The sequence below is a fragment of the Channa argus genome, chromosome 2 (genome assembly GCF_033026475.1).
Source record: "Channa argus isolate prfri chromosome 2, Channa argus male v1.0, whole genome shotgun sequence".
Taxonomy (NCBI): Eukaryota; Metazoa; Chordata; class Actinopteri; order Anabantiformes; family Channidae; genus Channa; species Channa argus.
Genome location: NC_090198.1, coordinates 1635738 through 1659413, shown reverse-complemented (window position 1 = coordinate 1659413; position 23676 = coordinate 1635738). Strand labels below are relative to the sequence as shown.

The 23676-nt window shown below is 39.7% G+C and overlaps 2 protein-coding genes across 5 annotated transcripts; both read left to right on the top strand.

Moving 5' to 3' along the window:
• Positions 1 to 6183: 6183 nt before the first annotated feature.
• LOC137109370 (selenoprotein S-like) lies at positions 6184 to 11552 on the top strand. Of its 2 annotated transcripts, XM_067494918.1 has the most exons (6): positions 6187 to 6440; positions 8442 to 8561; positions 9235 to 9341; positions 9435 to 9524; positions 10269 to 10341; positions 10933 to 11552. In XM_067494918.1, the coding sequence occupies exons 1-6, from the start codon at positions 6362 to 6364 to the stop codon at positions 11010 to 11012; spliced, it is 549 nt and encodes a 182-aa protein (XP_067351019.1). In that variant the 5' UTR covers positions 6187 to 6361; the 3' UTR covers positions 11013 to 11552. The 2 variants fall into 2 exon arrangements, with proteins under 2 accessions (XP_067351021.1, XP_067351019.1); XM_067494920.1 differs by lacking the exon at positions 10269 to 10341 and having other exon boundaries at positions 6184 to 6440.
• Positions 11553 to 12569: 1017 nt separating this feature from the next.
• chsy3 (chondroitin sulfate synthase 3) lies at positions 12570 to 20455 on the top strand. 3 transcript variants are annotated; one of them, XM_067495014.1, is made up of 3 exons: positions 12570 to 15332; positions 15797 to 15827; positions 20120 to 20455. In XM_067495014.1, exons 1-3 carry the CDS (start codon positions 14724 to 14726, stop codon positions 20320 to 20322), a joined length of 843 nt encoding a protein of 280 aa, XP_067351115.1. In that variant the 5' UTR covers positions 12570 to 14723; the 3' UTR covers positions 20323 to 20455. The 3 variants fall into 3 exon arrangements, with proteins under 3 accessions (XP_067351115.1, XP_067351116.1, XP_067351117.1); XM_067495016.1 differs by having other exon boundaries at positions 14376 to 15332; positions 15750 to 15827; positions 20120 to 20308; XM_067495015.1 differs by lacking the exon at positions 20120 to 20455 and having other exon boundaries at positions 13540 to 15332; positions 15750 to 16258.
• Positions 20456 to 23676: the final 3221 nt, after the last annotated feature.

Sequence of the window (23676 nt, the reverse complement as noted above, 5' to 3'; positions counted from 1 at the left end):
CAGCATGTGAAACACTACAAGGTGCTGCATTGTGTAGAAATATGTTCCAGCTGTTGTGCTTCCCTTGTGTAGTATCAGGAAGGGATTTGTAGGACACAGAAAGGAGCAGAACAATGGAGTAGGAAGGCAATAAGAGTTTATTTAGTGGTATAACAGATGGTACAAACAGGGATGGCACTTACTGCCATGTGACAAAACTTCCTTCCTCAGGAAACAGCCACTGGGTAGGAATACAAAAACTAAGTACTATACAAGATAAACACAAAAACCAGAAACCACAGGCAGAGCAGATAACGCCGAGAGATAATCAGAATTCAGAGTACTTAGGTCAAACAGCGACTTGTTGCTCAGGAGAAACAGGCTGAGGATCTGGCAAGGAGGAGCAGGTGAATGCGGCACAAATAGTAAGCCCACAGGTTCGCCGAGTGAGGCTGATTAAGGCACAGGAGTGAGCAAAGCGAAGCTAACACTGGCATTAATGTTGCCTTTAAAAAGTCTTCCTAATCCTGAATCAGTACATTAAAAACCTCTCTGGCTGTAGCAATAAACATTTACAATTACAACAATTACACAGGGTCCAAGCAGCACCCTCCAAGTGTTGAGTCAGACCTGAAATATTTAGCTTTTACTTTGAAATAGCCAATTTACATCCATCATAGCCATTATGTCCATCATAGCCATGCTAGAAGCTAGCATAAGAATACCTAGCCTACCTGACTAGCTGATTCGGTTACATATCTTTGGGTTGCCAAGAAAGGTAATGTGAGTTACCAGGTTTGTCAATTAAGCGCAGCCCGTTTGATATTAGGGTATTTTTTCCATTGGCACACTTTTCCAGAACGCAATGGTCCCTTCCCTTAAAGCAGGTTTCAGTTGGTCCTCCTCACAAAGATCAATCATCTCCAACTCAGCCACAGCCTCATCTGTGACTAGCGGGGCTTTCAAAGAGTCCGTCTCCGCATTAAATGGGTCGACGAGGAGCATAATCTGTGGCCTTTTCAGTTGTAGATCGCGGAACAGGGTCATAAAGCTTTCGTGCAGGTTTTCAACCATTGTTGCATATCTGGCACAGCATGTCAACCAAAAAAGCCAGATCCATAATCCACTCGAGGTCCGAGAGCTCGGGATAGTCCTTGTCCTTCTCTTCAATGAAGAGTTTGAGGGCATCCAAAAGCTCAAAGAAGCGAGAGATTACCTGGACTTTTGACTGCCACCTCACAGTGCAGTGCAGCAGCAGGTCACCTGGAAGCCCTTGCTCGGACCGGGCCCTAGCTCAGAGATGAGATTTTTGAATTGCCTGTGGTTAAAAGGGCATGTGTGCGGATGTAATTGACGATTTCCATCACAGGCGATTTAGACACGAGTTGCTCCCTGTGGATGATGCAGTGGAAATTCCAAAAGTCGGGAAAAGTTTGGTCAGCTTTGCACAGCCCCACAAGCCCGTTTACAGATCCAATCATGGCTCGCGCTCCATCCGTGGCTATTGCAGTTGGTTTCAGTGGGGGCAAATGTGCTTTCGCAAATGAAACCATCATTGTTTCTTTCACATCTATGCCACGGGTTCTGTCTTTTAATGGCACAATATCAAGGAGTTATTCTTTGATCACACAATCGTTTGACACAAACCGTGCAAATATTGCCAACTGAGTCTTGTCACGTATGTCACAACTCTCATCCAATGCGACACTAAAACACTCACATGCTTGAAGGTCAGAGTGAAACTCTGATTCAATAGCCGTGTTAATGTCCGATATTCTGTGTTCCAGTGTGGCCGGACAGTTGAATGTCTGATACCATTTATTTTAGTTTGTTGTTTTCAGGAGACAAGATTTCAACAACGTCACTGAGGCATTTTTTAACAAACTCCCCCTCATTGTATGGCTTTTTAGCCCGTGCAATGTTCCAAGCCAGTTGATACGATGCAAGCGTTACAGTCTCTGAGTGCTTCGTAAATTTTTTGAAAAACTATATCTGCTTTTCTGCCTGACTTTTCAAAGTGACCAACTTTTGCATGCGAAGTCCCTTTTGGAAATTCCTGGTCGATGTTAGCATGGAGTGAGCTGAAGTGGCGCCGAAGATTTGAAGCTTTGAAATGCGCTAATGACGCCTGACATATAAGGCAGAATGGTAAATGTTCTGCACTTATACAGTGCTTTTCTACACTCAAGTACTCAAAGCGCTTTACACTGCTTCTTATTTACCCATTCACACTAACAATCACACACACTCATACACTGATGGGGGAGCTGCTATGCAGCTGGCCAACACTCACCGGGAGCCACTAAGTTGGGGTTCAGTGTCTTGCTCAAGGACACTTCGACATGTGACCGGAGGAGCCGGGGATTGAACCAACAACTAGATATATGGGCTTTCTGTGGCTGAATATCAGTATGAAGTTCAGATGATGGAGGAATAAAAGCTCATTAGCTTCTGTCCATCTGCTTCCCATAAAATCTACAATAAAAGTTAAAAATCACCTCCTTACAATTGCAGCTCTTAAGGTCAATCTCACTCGTATCTAAATCATAAAATCCCAAGAGACCACTTCGATCTCAGAATTCAGGCCTACATGTGGTTCCCAAAGGTGGAATGGGAGGCAGAGAATGGGTACCCACCCACTCGATGCTCTGAGCTCCTTTTGTCCCCTCTTCCCTTTCATCTTTCCCCGCATTCATACGTTTCACCACTGTATGAAATTAACTTTGTCTTCTTTCTCCACTACTTGTCTTTCTTCCTTTCCGTCTCCCTTTCTCCAGGTGTCCCTGGCTTGGGAGCTGGGGTCGGCAGTGTGCAGCTACTGGTTCTACCAACATGCCTAATTCCACTCCACTTTTAACTCACCCCAACTGGTCAAGACATATGGCCGCCCACCCTGAGCCTGGTTCTGCTGGAGGTTTCTTCGGTTAAAGGAAGTTTTTCCTCTCCACCTCAAGGGGGTGGAGATCCCCCTTGCTCAAGGGGGATTTGTTGTTCCTCTACATATCTGAATAGTCCTGACATTATTATGTAAAGTGCCTATAGATATATACATTGTTGTGAATTGATGCTATAAATAAAGTTGAAATAAAGTTGAAGCTTCGTCTAGGCTGATATTGATCGTAGGACCACTGTGGAGGAGGAAGAGCTGGAGGGTTCAGTGGAGGCTTTCCCCTCTGTCTTATAGTGATCATTTATAGATTTTGTAAACCCAGAGGCAAATACTACAGTTTGACAGAAGACTGATGATGTTGCAAGAATTTAAGATAGAGAGGAAGACGTTCATCTAGAGATGTCTTGCATCCACTCACATGAAGCATACACCTACCTTGGCAACCACCACAAAAACTAAGGCAAGGGAACCGACAAGCAAAATTTCTTTGTCTGCATGAAACTAATGTCCATTATTTGGAATCTTGTGAAATATTTTTTAGACATAAATGTAGCTTAACTTTACTAACCTATATTTATTTGAGAGACCACCAAGCATAAAGTATCCACATAAAAATACATGCAACCACCTGACACACAATAATAATAAACATTTTTACCGTAAGTGACGTTAAATTGCACTTGAACTGTGCAGAACATTTACATGACATAACCAGTGCCTTGCACAATGAGCTGGTTTGTATATTCCGTAAGGTAGGGCCTGATCTTTCTGTTGTTGTAGAAGGCAAATCCGCATGTCTTAGAGACTATTCAGGTTCTTAGAGATTCCGTAAAGTTCAGTTGGTCGGCAATGATGACCCCCAGATTTCTGGCCGACTTAGTGGGGTCAATCACTGCAGGTCCAGTGTTGAAGCTAATGTTGTGTTGGGTTGAAGGTCTGGCTGGGACGACGAGAACTTTGGTCTGAGCTGTAGATGTCTCTCTCTCATCCAAGAAGATTGGTCTGATACTGAGGCAATGCAGAGCAGAGAGGAGGCTCAGTTGTTGTAATTTTTGTTCTAGGACTGGTACATTAAGTAGAAGGTGAAGCTATTTTTTCATACGTGAAAATCCCCATTGAGAATAATAATATGTGGTTAGTTTATCTAAATTAAGTCTGTTTATAAATTTGACATTTTTAGCAAGTGTGAGATTCAGGCTGCCAGCAGTGACCTCAACAGCTTAGCCCTGCTCATGAATACAAGGCCCTGTCTGTGTCTGTCTCCACAGCAGCCTACTTCCCATTCCTGGAAGGCAAACAGCCATATTTCTTTTAAGTTGTGAGTCATCAATTATGTGCTAACAGTTTGAAACTGTGATAAGTATGAGGACAGTCAGTGGGAGTCCCCTCTCGTAGACCAATGAAGACCAACTTGTGGAATGTCAGACTTTATACAATAAATGAATTCCAGAAATGGGTTGAACATAGTATGTTGATCTGGATTGAAAGGAAAATTGGGAGAAAATTTCAGGTACAGAAAATTAGGATAAGACAATCCAGAACAGATGAAAGTTTGTGTTCCCACAATGACCTGATGACTCTTGTAACAGTCACTTTAAAAGTCATCCTTTAAAGTGAGGGATGAAAAGTGCTTTATATTTTCTTTTGGTCACATTATTACGTTTCTGCCTGGCAAACAAAACAGACAAACAAACAAAATTACAGTTGTATTTGAAGTATGTGAAGAACTAATGAAAATTAAAAGTGTACTATTCAGGTTCTTATTATTAAACTGGCTAAGAAAAAAGAATCATATAGTTACTAATCTTAACAATAAATACTTGTCAGTACTATAACGTGTGCTTGGGGAACTATACTGGACCATTACTTAAGTTTACTGATAAATTAACTTTGAGAGACAGATTTTACATTAAACTTCATTTTTTAATTCTCACATTAAAGTTCAGTAGGACTCAGGGTGCGAAAGAGCGTCGATCCTATTTCCCTTAATGGTCCTTCCTCAATCCTCGATCATGGATTTCTGATTGAATATGTTTCATTCCTCACATCCCAAATCCCATATTTTGCTCTAAGGATGGAGGATTGATGTTGAGAACAGGTAAGCGACACCCCCCTTTGTTGGAAACCTATTGGTCATATGCTGCAATAGCTTTTATTTAGTTATTTTTAGCTCCACCTATTTGTTAAAGTCGCGGATCTGTGTTAACCGCAGAAGTAACTGAGAGCCATTAAGAACTTTATTTATACACAGCTGAGCTTCCATGATCAGAAACAGACATTGCTGCAGATGACTGTTCAAATGAGGGACTAAGATGTAAGGAGAGAAACAAGCGAGGGTCACGTGGATGCAATTAAGGGAATTAAGATAAACTTAGTGAAACTAGAGTTTCGTCAAAGGTTTCAATAAAGTTTCGATTTAAAAAAAAAAGGATGAATTGGGCACCATCTTGTAATCCGGAATACAGTTCTCCCAAAACACACCAGATGTAAGCGGTAGGCGATCACTTTGTTATTGAAGTCACCGGAGGCCATCTTTGAGTTGGTATCCAATTCTAAATAGTGATGGGCGATACCAGTGATTTCAGATTCGATCCGATACCAAGTAATACCTTGGCTAGTATCGATATCGATCCGATCCGATATCATCTAATCACGTGAGCCCTTACAGGGAATAATTAAAAACATTAAAACGACAGCAAAATCATTGTTCAACCTATTGGCATTTTTAACATTTTCATTATTTTAAATTAACGTTCTGACTTATCTCCATGACAACAGCATGACACTTTCTTTATCAGGTGAACAGTTAATGTCACTTGATATCCATGACTCGCAAACATCTACATGTATGTCTTATATACCCATCTGTATTTCCTTCCCTTTGTTTAAAACCAATTATGGATTAGACACACTTTGCCTATTTCTACAATTCTCTTGAAACAGAACGTTCGTAGCGAAATAGTCCGTGAATAAAAATGATACATTTCGTTCCGAAATGCTGCCTGTGTTTGGAGGCGGAGCCGCCAGCCGGCCGAGCACGTGTCGAAGAAGTTTAGTTGAAGATTGTGGATCATGGGGCGGATCGGCGGAAGGAAAAGTAGTTCCTATGCGGTGCATCACAAATAATATATAAATTGATGTAGAAGGAGCAGAAAACATTCGCATATGACTGCAGAGAAAATATGAATAAATAAACAGAAAATATCGATATTTTAACTTGAGAATCGATATTTAAAAATTGGCCGTCAAGATCGAAATATCGATATTTTGGTATCGATCCGCCCATCACTAATTCAAAAACATCCACGAAACGATGAGCTGACGCGTCACATGCTGCTGAAGCTGCTCCGAGTTTAGTTCCTTCTGCTGTGGGAAACACAGGAAGTAGCTACAAACCCGAGACCCATAACAGTGAACTTTGCTGCTGCCTCTCGGTACCGGAGAGAGAATTAACGTTAGCTACGAGCTCAACTAGCTAGTGTTTGGTCGGAAATGGATGTTAATCGAGTTCCTTATCAGAAGGAGAACACACCACTGAAAAACTCGGATCTGGGGCACGTCAGCCAGTTTGGTAACATGATACGTTCCTTAATACACTATAGCATGCGAATAGACAGCATTATGTGTTTTAAAAATTGTGTTTAGCATTATGTGTTTTAAAAATTGTGTTTAGAGGAAACGCCTGCGCTTCTGGATCATGTTTACATATGGCTTCTTTTTGACCTATAGAGATTTAGCCGGCAACAGCAAATGGCACCGCGTTCACCGACAATGTTTTCTGGAAGTAAAGCCCATGTGGTGATTTCAGTAACAGTAGCATTCCTGTATGTGATGCAGTGCCGTCTAAGGGGCCGGAAGTCACGGGAATCCTATATGGTTTTCCGGCACAGAGATTGTTCCAGATTCTCGGAATCTTTGGATGATATTATGCACTGTAGATGATGATAACTTCAAACTCTTTGCTCCACTGTTTAACTCCGCAGCATTGGGGGACTTGGTGATCGTCTGCCCATCTTGACTTCTGAGAGACACTGCCACTCTGAGAGGCTCTTTGTACCCAGTCATGATGCCAGTTGACCTAATAAGGTGCAAATTGCTCCTCCAGCTGCTCCTCATGTGCACATTTAACTTTTCCAGCCTCTTATTGCTACCTGTCCCAACTTGTTTGGAATGTGTAGCTCTCCAAAATGAGCCAATATTTGGCAAGACATTTCAAAATTTCTCACTTTCAACATTTGATATGTTATCTATATTCTATTGTGAATAAAATCTAAGTTTATGAGATTTGTAAATGATTGCATTCCTTTTTTATTTACAATTCGTGTGCCAACTTTTTTGGAATCTGGTTTGTACAACGGTTGCTGCTAAATTTGTTTAACGCTTGCAGCCACATCACCATTACCATGACATTTACTTTTGATGGCGTTTCGTTACATTATGAAATTGACGTCTCCTCTCAACATGACACTGATGGTATTGTTGTCAGTAATACTGTGTCTGACATGTTGGAATTGTGAAATAGTCTTAATGTATAAATACAAAAACTTTTTTTTACATTGTAAAGTTGTTTCTATTGTTGACAGTTGTCTTATGCTCCTTCCCCGCCGCGACACAAATAGGACAAACGTTGACAGATAATAGATGGATGTTTCTATTGTTGATGTGCATTTCAGGTTTGCAGTCTATGAAGTAACACTAACTGTTACGTGATCAAACAACGAACACTACTTACAGTGAGACGGGTGGCAGCATTCCAATCTATTCTCTTTCTCATGAAGGGTCCACTTTACCTCAACGATTCGTCTGTCTTGTATGTGCTCTTCTTAGTCTATAAAAGTTATGCTTGTCAAAATAAAAGTGAGGCAGCTGGCAAATGTACACAAATTAAAGGCCCAATGTGCAAAAACAATGCTTCAAATGTGTCTCAAAGTTTTAGCAGAAATCTAAAATGTTTTTGAGTTTGTTTTAATGTACAAATTCAAAGAGAACTACTTCAAAACCCAATTTAGTCTGATTTCCTCTATTCAGAAGCATTCATTTTTGCACTGCCTATGTCTCCACTCCACTCCACTACATTTGTGCTGTAAATTGCAAACTAGCAAAGAAACATTTGTGTTGTGATAATTATAAACTAAGGACAAATATTAGTCATACTATGATACTTGGTGTGGACTTGGAGCTAATTTTGACCACTTTATGTAACGACAACTTTATTTATTATTGTGTTATTTACAACAGCATTTATTAGTTGCTCACATTTTGTCTTAAGAATTTGCATCTGAAAAGTTGCTTAAGCTGTCTGATATATGTAGTGTAGTAAAGAGTACAGTACTGTTCTTTGAATCAACATGGATTATGGGTTACATAAAAGAAGTGCAAAAGTAAAGTGTAATTACCTCAAAATTATACTTAGGTACATACTTTAATATAAGGTTATAAGTTGAACTACAGTTTTGAACCCTGTTGTGAGAAATCTGATTTTATCTTATTCCTGTACAGTCTTAAGTAACTAAAAGTTGAGAGTGTCCTTTAAACAAAATATCTGACATGATGTTTGTTCCTGTCTCTGCAGTAGGAGAGATCCTGGCCCAGTATGGGTGGTACCTTCTGATTTTGAGTGTGCTGGTCTACCTGCTCATCGAACACCTGAGCAAGAGGATATCTCGCTGGAGATCATACACAGCATTGCAAGGTCAGCACAAGCATATACATTAGCATTATTTTATATATTTTATACAGAGTCAACAAGCCAAATGCAGACCAGTAAAATATGAGTCTCTTTTAATATGTTGTTTACTGGGAAAATGTTGATCTTGATTGAAAGAATAGGTTTTGTTATTACTACAAATTAAAAACAAATAAAATGTTATATTTATATAAAAATGACTACAGTAGGGATTAACACTATCAACATGAAAAACCTTTTTTGCTGCCTAAAAGGTTGACAGATTAAAAAGCATTTTATTCTTCTAAGCTACAAAATACAAATAAGTTCCTGTGACAACATTCAAATATGTTTTTCTAGTCTGATCACAAGTAATTGTAGATTGGAAATAGTCTTTAAACAGAGTTTAGTGATTTACGCCTCATCTTAACCAGGATATTCAGATGTTGATTTTTTTAAAAATATTTGTTTTTAAGAAGGCAGAGCTCCGCTGGCTTAAAAAACTAATTTGGATGCAAATTAAAAATACGATCTGTAATCTACATAAAAAAGGAGAAATCTAAGAAACACGATGGTGGCAAATTTTTGGGGGCATTTTTTCTTCATAGATTACGTAAACTATTAGATGCTTATTACTTTTTTATTATCAGCTTAGTAATGAAGAACATGTTGTGATTTTTGACTGTTTTCTTTTATAAAGATGCTGCATTGGTGGCAAAAAGACAAGAGGCCATGGAATTAGCTCGTAGAAGGATGCAAGAGGAGCTTGATGCCAAAGCAGCCATGATTAAAGAAAAACAGGAACAGGTGCAAATGTGAAATAGAACAGATTGATGGTAAAATTGTGATCTGCTGATGAAATCAGAACTGAACTGAATATTTCATGGATTTTGTTGACAGCAAGAAGAAGAGAAGAGAAGGCAGAAAATTGAGATATGGGACAGTATGCAACAGGGCAAGAGTTACAAAGGAAGTGCTAAGCTTTCTCAGGTTGGTTTCAAGTTTAATCACTGTAACCTTTTCATCTGTCATCTACTATAGTTCATTTGATCAGTTTTGGGCTTCATTTTATTAATTTCAAATATTTCTTTCACTAAAAACAAATTTAAAACAAATCATACATCATTGCTAGGTGTGTGATCATACAGTTGATTAACATTTCAGTTTGATGCATGGTTTGATAACATTTTACAATATGATACAAAAAATGTGAGTGGTTACTTGCTATTCTCTCCTTTATCTGTACTGTACCATAATCTATACATATGTAATCTTTAACACAGCTCACAGCTACCCAGAGCAACATAACCAAAATACAACTCATTATAAAATACTGTATGCTGATTTACATTTACATACACAGTCAGCATTATTTTAGTAGACCACTAGTAAGGGGTACATCATTGAAACTGTTTTGCCCTCTGTTGGGCACACTCGTTATGAATAAATTGCTCCAGGTGTCTCATAGTTAAAGGGGGCCTCTCCATATTGCATATGTCAACTCTTTGAAAGAATCCCTCGTCCCTCTAGCTCTAATCTCAGCCTTATTAAACAGCTATACAGTGAACTGTGGGAGTTCCAATAAATTGGTCCACATCTTTTACTTGAGTGTAAAATAAGGATTGATCAGATGTATTAAAGGATTTTAACTAAAGCTAACCACTCTCACACATATCGATGAAATCTCAGTCTGAGTCAACCACTGTAGTGTCTCAATAATGCTTATCACTGCAGACACCTGAAGAGGACAGCTCATCCACCACAGTGCTGAAACCAAAGACTGCTAAGAAAACCCTTCGCAGAAATGGTACGTGCTTAACAGGACAGTAAGGCTTTTAGCACTCATCCATCCATTCATCCATTATTATTATTAAGTGGTTACAACCACTTATCATATAAAGGGTCACAGGTTCTAAAGTCTATCCAAGCTGTAATTGGGCAAGACATAGGAAAGCAACAGCCAAAAGGCATATTTGAAACCGTGACCTTCTGCCTGCTGGCAGCAGCGCCTACCACTGCACCACCATGCTGCCCAGGCTTTTAATATTGAGTGGGGGAAGATATTTAAGAGGTGCTAGTGTCTTTTATTTTCAAAAAGCATTTTCCTATGGTCTCAGTAGGCTACCTGAGGAATTTTACCACTGGAATGAGCATTTCAGCTGTGGACTTTTCTTATGACCAGTGAAAACTGAGCAAAGGGTTGTTCGTATCAATATCATATCTTCTATACCCCCTTAATTCTGTTAGAAACTCCCAAAGCTTATCTAAGCACTAACTTCGATGGCAGAGGTGTACGTTCTTTTTGGTTCCTTGTTTGATGGGCTAGCAGTTTTGAACAGAGGAGAAACCTTGTGTGTTTCTTGTACCAGCAGTCTGAATTCTGTTCTGTGTTTTTCAGACTACAGTCCTCTGACTGGGCAAGGAGGGGGCTCGTGCTCCTGGAGACCTGGCAGGAGAGGACCATCATCTGGTGGATGAGGTTAAAGAAAGTCAGACATTGGTCTGTTTGACCTTTGACCTCTGGCAACCTCATTTACACACTGACTGAACCAAGCAAACAATATCACCAAGCCTCCACTTTATTTTTCTCTTTTTTAAAAACTTGCCTCATACTTAAATGTTGATCAGTTAGCATAATTAGTAGCATATACCTGGTATCACTTCTGTTTGACTTCTCGTGATGGATCCTTGAGTCATGTCTTTAAAGGGGAAAATGCTTTGTGTTATTGAAAGCTTGTAATGATGCTATTCCTATAAATGGTCCGTAACCACTAGGGTTGGCTGATGAATTTTACAGTCAGTGTGTTTTTACGATACATTTTAATATGTTGTATGTTAACATATATGTTAAAATGTACCACCATAGCTTTACAGCTGATATTCCTATAGCAGCTATAGAGATTGTATATTCTTATAACATAAATGCAAACATTTTGATCTGTCAAATGTAAGGGGCTTAGTAAGGTAAATGTGGTCTGATCACATTGATTTGCAATAAAACATATTCTTTGCATATAAGGGGAACATGCGGCTTTTTGTTTGTGCATGTGTGTTTTTAACAGTTTACTTAGAGTATACTAATTAAATAAGTGCATGTGGGCCACAGGTTCAGTGTGAAACAGGTCAACCCCCTGTTTGCTAGTCTTTAATGCTAATCTTATTAGGGGCCCCTTGGAGATAAGAGGCGAGCTAGCTGGTCAGTTTTAAACCCAGGACTTTCTTAATGTGAACAAAGAATGCTAACCACTGCTCAACCGTGTCACCTGTCTGACAAATGTGCTCAATGCATTTCATTCGAACAAAACAAATGGACAATGAACTGATGAGAGAAAACCCAGAGTACATGAGATGTCTGAAGGGCAGCTTTTAAAAAGTTTTAGCATATCTAAACTTACTTTCATCTGAAAAGAACTTTGGACCCATGAGCAGTGGTCCATTTCTAATTCTCTTTAGACATCTATGTGTGGAGCTCTTGATGAGCTGACTTCAGCCTCACTCCACTCACAGTTGTTGGTTCAATCCCCTCCATTGTGAGCTTCTCCCAAGTTTCCCTGGATTTGTTTGTCAATCATCTTAAACCCATAGTCATTTTTTTTTTTACTGTGATGGAATTCAACCCCCCCTTATTTTTGCAGCACTGCTTCAATTCAGCCACACTGGAAGGTTTTTAACAATGTTATCTGTTTAATGTTCTGCGACAACATCCCAGTAGGGTTTCAGACAGGACTTGCACTAGGTCTCTCTCAGTTTTTTATTTATTTATTTTTGAACAATTAAGTTACCATTACATCAGTAGATTATTATTATACTTGAGCTTCACAGCCAATCTAATCATAGTATGGCAAACTAGGGCTTCTTTTACCCTCTCTTTGTTGTATCTACCTTAAAGCACAATTGATCTGGTGCTTTACTGGTAGTCTTTTCAGTTCTTTAAAAAAATGATGCATTTATGATCAGATCAGAGCACTTAGCATAACGTGACAAATTTTACATCAAATATAACAAAGTATTATGCATTATTACTCAACCGTTGCAGTATTATCTAAGAATTAAAAGCTCAACTTTTAACAGATGTTAAGTAAATGTAAGTACATTGTTCTATTAATGCCTATGTTTCACCCTTCATTTTTAAGAAAAAAAATGTATTGCAGACAGTTTATGGAATGTATTTTTACTGTGCGGTAGTTTGTCTGCAGCTCTGAAGTCCACCCCGCTCTGAGCACTCTGAAACTTTCTGAATGACAGTTCTAATTTCAAATTGAACAATTAACAATGTATATAAAGTTTAGTGTGTGAGCTCCAGGCTGCTTGTATGTATATCTACAAATAGAGTTAGTAATATAAAATGTGCAAAATAACTGTTAACTACTGTAAACTGATCCTACAGATAGATTATTGAGCTCCAGGGCTCGTTTAATACCGGGTTTCAGTGCCCATCTCTATATTCTTTTGCCCTTTCTAATACTAGAGTTGAGAATGCTGAATACCACAGTAGAGGTGAGAGAGGCCTGTAGGTCCTTGTGTGTTTTCATAGGCTTTTGTGTCAACTTCCTAGATGAGCCATCACTTTGAGAAAATTTGGAACCTTGGCCAAATGCAACCTTTGCAGGAATGACCAAGATTTCCCAGTTTGGAGATACTAGCTCTTGCTAAGTTTCTTTGAAGAAGATGATATGGCTTTTTAACTCTTTGCAGAATGATATATGTCAGTTACTTTTGCCATTTTGCAGAGCTCTTTTAGCTAATTCTACATTGCTGGCTGTTTAGTGCAGTTCAATACTATTTTAAATTAAATTTAGTACATTTGTGGATTTGGTAATTGGTACCTTTTACTTTAGATTTTGCACAGGTTAGGGTATTTTGCCCAACTTTTTGTAGAGGTAATGAAGAAATTCTGCTTGTGAATAAACATACATTACTGACATTTTATCAGACACAACACAGTGAGCTTCTATTCTCCTGAAAAAACTAAAATTACACAAGCAATTCACAATTTTGACAAAAGAATGCATTTCCCACTGAAATAGTATATTTGGACTATTGCTTTGCATTTCCTCATTTCTCATTGCCAGTTTGAGCTTTGTTTCTTAGTTGTTTTAAGGTTCCACAATTCACATGCGGAAACATGTGTAAACACATCTATACATGTATGAACCAACCAGTGTTAGCATACATGTCTACATTAATGCTGTAGTATCTCATGCCCTTTAATTATATAGCTGTCTACAGCAGCTGATTGAGAGCTCGCTCTGCTTTAACTATGACCTGCAGCATGTTTTTACCTTTCAAGCATCATCTGTCCTACATTTGTAACTACAGTAGTTGTGTATTGAGGTGGAAGCTGTACTATAGGAGAATGTTGGGTGTGACACTGAAAGAGGACTGCAGCTGCTGCTGTCAGCCTGCTTGTTATGCAGCCTTTGCAGACAGTAGTTTCACTGCTGGGCATCAAAAGATGTTAAGTATTACCTTGTACAGTGCTTTCTCTGTTTAATAAAGTAGAGGTAGAGCGGTCGTCCATCAATTCCACAGTTGTTGCTTCGATCCCTAGCTCCTGTGGTCACACGTCGAAATGTCCTTAAGTTCTGCTGATCCAGAATTTAGTAACTTCTGGTGAATGTAGCTGCATAGCAGCTCCCTCATTGGTGAGTGATTGTGAGTGTGAATGGGTGAATGAGAAGCAGTGTAAAGCGCTTTAAGTACCAAAAGGTAGAAAAGCCCTATATAAGTGCAGAATATTTACAATTTACCATTTTAGTTGACAATATGAACCCGACTCAGTCCCCAGACATTTGCAGACTCTTATAAAAAGAAGACGGGAAGCCACACAGTGGTAAACATGGCCTTTTTAAAATCAACTTATTTTTCCCTTAAAATGATAAATTTTTTCAGTTTAAACATTTGATATTTCATCTATGTTGTATTCTGAATAAAATATAAGTTTATGAGATTTGTAAATTATTGCATTTCTTTTTTATTCACAATTTGTCAACTTTTTTGGAATCGGGTTTGTACTACAAACTAGACAATGTTCCAAGAACTCTCAGGACCCATGAAATTCTGCTTAAAGTCAGTTTACCTAGCCCCTCATTATTGTTGTTCATAATTTATGACCATGCTATCTGTCTTTAACTAAAAGCAGTCAACTACACATGTGGACAACATCTGTGTAAACAGATGTAGTGTAATATGTACGTAACTACCAGAGTAGAAATGTCTACATCTGCTGCTGGTTGTTCAATTTCACAAATAATCTGGTTTCCTTTTTGTCCGACTGTGTGTGCATGTGTGTGTGTTTACAGGACGTGGGCAAAGACAATTCCAGGTCACGTGGGGTTCTTCTCCAGTGAGGGCTCTGACACTTCCATAAACATTCCCATAGTGGCTCTGAGAAATGTGGATGACTCATACCCACCCCAGAAGAAATCATTTATGATGCTTAAGTACATGCATGACAATTATCTGGACAAGTATGAGTGGTTCATGAGGGCTGACGATGACGTCTACATCAATAGTGAGAAGTTGGAGAGCTTCCTGCGCAGCCTTAACAGCAGTGAGGCTATTTTCTTGGGACAAACCGGCATGGGGGCCCGTGACGAGCTGGGGAAACTGGCCCTGGAGCCCGGTGAGAACTTTTGCATGGGAGGCCCAGGGGTCATCATGAGCCGGGAGGTCCTCAGGAGGATGGTGCCCCACATCCGAGAGTGTATACAGGAGATGTACACCACACATGAAGATGTTGAGGTTGGCCGGTGTGTCAGGAGGTTTGCAGGTGTCCAGTGTGTCTGGTCCTATGAGGTAAGAGGCTTTTAGCTTGTTTTCACATGTCATTGGTTACACATTTTCAGGCACAAAATAAACCATCATTTTAAACTTAAGGAAACAAATGCAAAAGGTTTTGAGTGTTACATTATAAACTGTCTGCACTCGAGTCTTTCCTGTTTCACTCAAAGCTTTCCTGTGAATTTCATTTGAAGTTCAGGGATGTTGTGCAACTGAACTGTGCTTGCTGGATTTTAGGTCATTCAATCATTGTTGAGACTTGTGTGAGTGCTGACATTGTTGGCTAATAAAAAGCTAGAAAAGTTCTTCAACTAAATCAGCCCACCACCGTGGCCCTTTGCTGGGCCAAATTAAAGAAAGAAATTAAGCAACCTTGTTATTGGAGAAGAAAGTGTTTCTCAGTTGCCACTAACCTGCCTCTGACATGTCTAGACATGGCTTTGCCATAGACCTGCTGATGAAATTACTGGTGTTCACAGACTACAGTACTGGGCGCCATCCAGATTTGCGGTAAGCGTATTGCGTCACTTCCTGTTTCTGCACACTCTTGGGTTTCTACCGAAAGACTGTTTACTGATTAATTGTAGCTGTTATTTTACTTAAATAAGTGATTTCTTCACACAAGAATTAATACTTAGTCGTAACATACGCTTGTATTGCACAAGCACCTGCTTTTGCAAAACATAACCAGCTAAAGTTTACAAATTCCACATTTCACTTATATTAGCTTCGCTAGCTTAGCAGTTAAACATTAGCAATGGCTTCTCTGTCTCCCTCTGTCTCTCCTTCTCTCACTTGCTCGGTGTGTCTCATGTTCAGTTTTTCCTCTGCCTCCTTTAGTGATAATGGTATATGTAATAAGTGTAAGGTTTTTGCAGCTTTGGAGGCGAGGCTCACGGAATTGGAAGCACGGCTCCGCACCATGGAAAACAACTCCGCTAGTCAGGCCCCGGTAGCTGGTGCGGGCCGACCTAGCGTAGCCCCTGCTAGCTGTCCCCCGGCAGTTCCCGAGCAGCCGGGAAGCCAGTCCGGCTGGGTGACGGTTCGTAAGAGATCTAATGCTAAACAGACGCCCGAGGTTCACCACCAGTCGGTTCATGTTTCTAATCGATTTTCCCCACTCAGCGACAAACCCGCTGAGAAACCAACTCTGGTAATTGGCAGCTCCATAGTCAGAAACGTGAAGTTAGAGACTCCAGCGGCCGTAGTCAAATGTCTTCCTGGGGCCAGAGCGGGCGACGTTGAATCATATTTGAAACTCCTGGCTAAGGATAAACGTAAATACAGTAATATTATTATTCACGTGGGAGTTAATGACGCCCGATTACGTAAATCGGAGGTCACTAAATTGAATGTTGAATCGGTGTGTAACTTTGCCAAAACAATGTCGGACTCCGTAATTTTCTCTGGCCCCCTGCCAAATCTGACCAGTGACGACATGTACACCCGCATGTCGTCATTCAACCGCTGGCTGTCTAGGTGGTGTCCAGCAAACGATGTGGGCTACATAGACAATTGGAAACGTTTTTGGGGAAAACCTAGGCTGATTAGGAGAGATGGCATCCATCCTACTTTAGATGGTGCAGCTTTCTTATCCAGAAATATGGCTGGTTTTATTAAACAACCAAAAGTATGACAATCCAGAGTTGAGCCTAGGATGCAGAGATCCAGTCCTACACACCTCTCTGCAGTGTCCTTACAACCGTCACCCCCCCACAACTCCCACATACGTATAGAGACTGTGTCTGTTCCCCGACCTAAATTACATAAAGTAAATATGACAACAAGAGGAGTTAATCATAATAACCTAATAAAAGTTAAGACTACTCCTCTTACAGAACAAAACCCCAAAACTATTAAATGTGGATTATTAAATATCAGATCTCTCTCTTCTAAATCTCTATTAGTAAATGACTTAATAAGCGATCATCAATTCGATTTATTTAGTCTCACTTAAACTTGGTTGCAGCAGGAAGAATATGTCAGTTGAAATGAGTCATATTAATTATCATGTTCCTAGAAGCACAGGCCGAGGTGGAGGAGTTGCAGCAATCTTCCATTGTAGCTTATCAATAAACCCTAGACCTAAACATAGTTATAACTCATTTGAGAGACTTACTCTTAGCCTTTCACACCCAAACTGGAAAACTCAAAAACCACTATTATTTGTTATCATGTACCGTCCTCCAGTCCCTTATTCAGAGTTTTTGATTGAATTTTCTGATTTTCTATCTGATTTAGTGCTTAGTACAGATAAAGTCATTATAGTGGGTGACTTTAACATTCATGTAGATGCTGACAGTAACTGCCTGAGCACTGCGTTTAATTCATTATTAGATTCAATTGGTTTTTCCCAAAATGTAAATAAACCCACTCACTGTTTTAGTCACACGTTAGACCTTGTCCTTACGTATGGAATTGAAGCGGATAATTTAACCATATTTCCTCACAACTCTCTTCTGTCTGACCATTTTTTAATAACATTTGAATTTACAATAACAGACTATATAGCAGTTAGGGAAAGATTCCACTATAGCAGATGCTTAAGTGAAAAAGCTGTCAACAAATTTAAAGAAATTATTTCTTCATCATTTGCTTCACCATATGTTAATACAATGGAAAGTAGTCTCCTTAATGTTACTCCTGCACAAGTAGATTATCTTGTTGACAATTCTGCAGCCTCACTAAGTACAATACTCGATAGTGTTGCCCCTCTAAAAAAGAAGGCAGTAAATCAGCAGAGGCGATCTCCATGGTATAGTTCACAAACACGCAACTTAAAACAGGAAACACGAAAGTTAGAAAGGAAGTGGCGTTCCAGAAAGTTAGAAGAATCTCATTTAGCCTGGAAAAATAGTTTAAAAACGTACAAAAAAGCTCTCAGTGATGCCAGAACAGCATATTATTCATCATTAATAGAAGAAAACAAGAACAACCCCCGGTTTCTGTTCAGCACTGTAGCCAGGCTGACTAAGAGCCATAGTTCTGTTGAGCCTACTATTCCCTTAACTTTGAGCAGCAATGACTTCATGACCTTCTTTATGAATAAAATTGTAGCTATTAGAGAACGAATTCACCAGATCCTCCCCCCAAAAATTACAGATAGATCTTCATGTTCAACAGTGCTAGAATCATCAATAAGGCCCCACTCCCTGTTAGACTGCTTTTTACCCATAGATCTCTCTGAGCTAACTTCAATTATTACCTCATCTAAACCAACAACCTGTCTGCTAGACCCTATTCCAACTAAGCTGCTCAAGGAAGCTTTACCCTTAATAGATACGTTCATATTAGATATCATCAATCTATCTTTAGAAACAGGCTATGTACCACAGGCCTATAAGGTAGCTGTAATTAAACCATTACTTAAAAAACCCTGTCTTGACCCAGGTGTTTTAGCCAATTACAGACCAATATCTAATCTCCCCTTTATTTCTAAAATAATTGAAAAAGTAGTCGCAAAACAATTATGTGATCACCTTCATAGGAATAATTTGTATGAAGAGTTTCAGTCAGGATTTAGAGTTCATCATAGTACAGAAACAGCACTGGTAAAAGTCACCAACGATCTTCTCATGGCCTCAGATACTGGACTCATCTCTATACTTGTTCTGTTAGATCTTAGTGCTGCATTTGATACCATTGATCATAACATTTTATTACAGAGACTGGAACATGAAAATGGAATTACAGGAACTGCACTAGGTTGGTTTAAATCTTATCTATCTGATAGATTTCAATTTGTTCATGTTAATGATGAATCCTCCATGCACACAAAGGTTAGCTATGGAGTTCCACAAGGCTCTGTGTCAGGACCAATACTTTTTACTTTATATATGTCTCCTTTAGGCAACATTATTAGAAAACACTCCATAAATTTCCACTGTTATGCTGATGATACCCAGCTATATTTATCTATGGAACCAGATGAAAATAATCAGTTAATAAAGCTTCAAGCCTACAAGACATAAAGGCCTGGATGTCCCACAATTTTTTACTTTTAAACTCAGACAAAACTGAAGTCATAGTATTTGGGCCCAAAAATATCAGAGATATGATGTCCAACCATATCATTACTCTAGATGGCATAAGTCTGGCCTCCAGTACTACTGCAAGGAACCTTGGAGTTATTTTTGATCAGGATCTGTCCTTTAAGTCACATATAAAACAAATCTCTAGAACAGCCTTCTTCCACCTACGGAACATTGCCAAAATTAGGAGCATCCTGTCTCAAAGTGATGCCGAAAAACTGGTCCATGCATTTGTTACCTCTAGGTTGGACTACTGTAATTCCCTACTTTCAGGATGCCCCAGTAACTAAAGAGCCTGCAATTAATCCAAAATGCTGCAGCAAGAGTGCTGACTGGAACTAGCAAGAGAGATCATATTTCACCTTCACTAGCTTCTCTCCATTGGCTTCCCGTTAAATTTAGAATAGAATTTAAAACCCTGCTTCTTACATATAAAGCTCGGAATGGTCAGGCTCCATCATATATAGAAGACCTCATAGCACCATATCATCCCAGTAGACCACTTCGCTACAAGCTCCTCTCTTGTGGAACCAGCTCCCAGTTCAGATTCGGGAAGCAGACACCCTCTCTACTTTTAAGTCTAAGCTTAAAACCTTCCTCTTTAATAAAGCATATAGTTAGTTATAGTTATGCTGCCATAGGCTTAGACTGCTGGGGCACCCACCCCCCAATGCACTGAGCTCCTTTCCACCTCTTGACCATCTCTCCTCTCCTCTCACCCCGCAATTCTCACCACTGTATGTCATTAACTGTGTGTGTTCTCTCCCGTAGTTGTCTTTGTCCTCCTCTGTCCCCCTCTCTCTGTCCCTTTCTGCAGGTGTCCCCCGGCTTTGAAGCTGTGTGTCTTCCAGCGTGCAGCTACTGGTCCTACCAATCTGCCCGATGTTTTGTTGTTGCTTTTTGTTGCTCTGTTCTTTTCTCTCTCCCCTTTCCACTCACCCCAACCGGTCGAGGCAGATGGCCGTCCACCCTGAGCCTGGTTCTGCTGGAGGTTTCTTCCGTTAAAGGGAGTTTTTCCTCTCCACTGTTGCCTATGGCTTGCTCCAGGGGGAATTGTTGGGTTCTCTTTATATATCTTTATAATCTTGACTTTATTCTGTAAAGTGCCCTGAGATGACTTTGTTGTGAATTGGCGCTATATAAATAAAGTTGAATTGAATTGAATTGAATCAGAGCCCTTTCAAATGAATGCAAATTACACAATAATGTGGAGGCTTTATTTAGTAACTCTATGAGATAACAGGTCGGATCTGTGAATGACAGAAATGCATCTGTCTAGTTTTTCAGAGACAATGCACAGTATTCAACATGACTATAACATGACAGCGTTAGCAAAAACAATCACGTTTAACATGATCATGATCATGTTCAGTTGTTATTTAGAAAAAAACAGAACAAAAGGACCAAGCCAGGTATGGTGTATAAAATTAATTAGTTAGCACTGATTGTTCAAGCCCATAAAACCAAATTACACAGATGACCTTGGTAAAACTAGGGTGGGCTCGTTCCAAAACCTGCCTGGCAAAGTGTCGGTTTGCAGCAGGTGGGTGTGGTTTCCCTTCAATTTAAATTTGGCACTCTGGCATTGCCAGATGGAAGCAAATGACAGATAGCCAAGCCAATGAGATGCAAAAGGGAAGCATGTACTTACTAGGTATGACAGTAGATCTGGTTGCTAATTAGCCTAGTTTTAAATTACGTGCAAAGGCATGTATGTAGGAGATAAGGGTGAGACCAAAAATCGATGTGTTGAATCTCATTTTCTGTTGGTGAGATCTTATCCATATGCTACCACCAAGCATCGACCTTTTCGAAAGCATACAACGGATCTAAAGTGAAACAGTCGATCAGCATTTTGCCTTACCAAAGTGGTTACTATCCATAGTGTGTGGCGCTTAACTGGCTGGAGTTTAGATTTTACTAAATGATCGCTAAAGACTACGTGATCTGCAAAAAACATGATATGCTGCCAACACATCTAATCATTCTGGTTTGAAAAGAAAACCTGCACTGCAACCTCAACCTACACAGGTATTGATGCAAGATTCAAACAACAATACCAATATATGAAAAAACTGTCAGAAATGTTACACAGAAACTGCTATTGCAGTTTTCTACACAGACAAAAGAGAATGTACTTCAATCTGTTGTGATTGCATGTAAAAGCAGTCTTTGGCATTATGGGATATGTATACAGTTTGCTTTCTACAAATTTATAGAAAGCAAGCTAAATGTACAAGTAAAAAGGTGCCCATGTTTTCCTATTACCGTGGCGCAAGAAAAGAGAGCGGTTGTCCACCAATATCACAGTTGTTGGTTCAATCCCCGGCTCCTCCAGTCAGACGTCGAAGTGTCCTCGAGCAAGACACTGAATCCCAACTTAGTTGCTCCCGATGAGTGTTGGCCAGCTGCATAGCAGCTCCCCCATCAGTGTATGAGTGTGTGTGTGATTGTTAGTGTGAATGGGTGAATAAGAAACAGTGTAAAGTGCTTTGAGTATCAATAGAAAAAAAGCACTATATAAGTGCAGAACATTTACCATTTAATATCTAAACACATTTTTTTGACATTTTAGTCAAACTGTTTTCCTTCTGTACTTGTAACTCACTTACTTTATGAAATATTTCCTCGGATTTCCAACCCTTGTAGGAGCAGGAGTTCTGACTTTTGAGTGTCTTAATGAACTTAAAGTTTTCTGTTAAATTTCTGTGATATTTGTTAAATTAAAAACAGTTTGCTTTTTACCCAGTGTTGACCTCACCTAGTTCCAGACAACAGAATTTACTGAGTTGAATCTACATCATGTGTCTTCTGATGTACTTTTTGTGTTTAATGTTATTTATGTCTTGTACACTGTCGTGGCAAAAACTGTAAGGCAAGTTAGGAGGCAAAAAGGCAACTTACAAGTGAATGATAACGGTGAATTTAATCAGCAAATAGAGAAACATGCAGAGCAGAACAGAGCTACACTCTAGAGTGGGCCAATCTGATTGAGCAAGATGTGTAGGTTGTTCAGCCTTTTATACATACAACTCAACAGCTGGGTTCACACAAAGAACAAAGGGATGAGTCAATGCAAATCAACCTTCATACAATGTGGTCAGGAGTCTTTATTAACAAGTTCATGTTACTTTGTCCTTTTGTCTTCATAGTCTTTTAAGTTCTTGAGATCGATGATTTGTGCTGGTTCCCGTAGGCTCCCTTCTGGGAAGCAAATGTTCAGGTGTAGGTAGTTTTATAGTTGATATCTACCTAATCACTTCTTTGTGTGGCCAGAGACAGGATGTCTTGCTGGGGAGCAAAAGGTGAGGAGGCACTGGTGTAAGCAGGTTTGATAGTGGGTCTGTGAGAAGTGTGAAAACAGTGAAACAGTGAAAAGTGTTACCTAAATTTTGAAATTTCCCTCACACATCCCCCCTTTTATCATTTTATGATAATTACATGATCAGGATTTAATAAGGCTAAGCAACAGTAGGGACAGTTCATCAGAAATGTTAATTCACAAAGATTTTCAAAACATTTCATCATTATGTTCCCAGATTAGGCCAAGTCAATTTAACTCAATGCTATCACTTTCATTATATGGAGGTTCCCAGTTGGGGATGTGGAAGGACTCAAGGGTAGCACTGTCTCTAAGTAAAGGCATACTTTGTATAGTCATTTGGTGTGAGATGGAATGATCAATTGCACGCATTATTAGCCCACGTGCACACGGAATAAGGCAACATCCACACAGGGTTAGGGCAGTAATGCCTATAACGACACCTGTGAAAAGGGACAAGATGAAGGCCTTCCATTTTCCAAACATGACATCAAACCAGCCCCAGGGGCTGGTGTCATCATAGCCAGAATGTCTTTTTAGTTCTTCTCGAAGTGACCTCAGTCCCTCTAGTGCCTTTGTTACAGATCCATCTGGAGCTGTGTTGTTTGGGATGTAGGTGGAACACGAGTCTCCAAACATGGTGCAGACTCCTCCTTTGTCTGCAAGCAACATGTCAGTTGCCATTCTGTTCTCCCATGACATCTGCGATGTTGCTGCCAACTGCTCAGCTATACCTCCAACGGCATCATGTGTTTGATTGATGAATCTCTGTTGGTTGTAATACAGGTAGTTGATCCAGTCAACATTCTTGTTGGTTGTTCACCACCAGCAAAGAGAGGACTCAAATCCTGCTGCAATCTGGTTGCGAGCCTTGTATTAATTTGGGATTCCCCGTGGTACTCCGATGTCATCAATGTATACTTCGGTGTCAAATGAGCCTAGAGGTTTCTGGAGTGCTCGTCTCATGCGATGATGTGGTGTAGTAGCCCAGTATGCAATGTCTGAG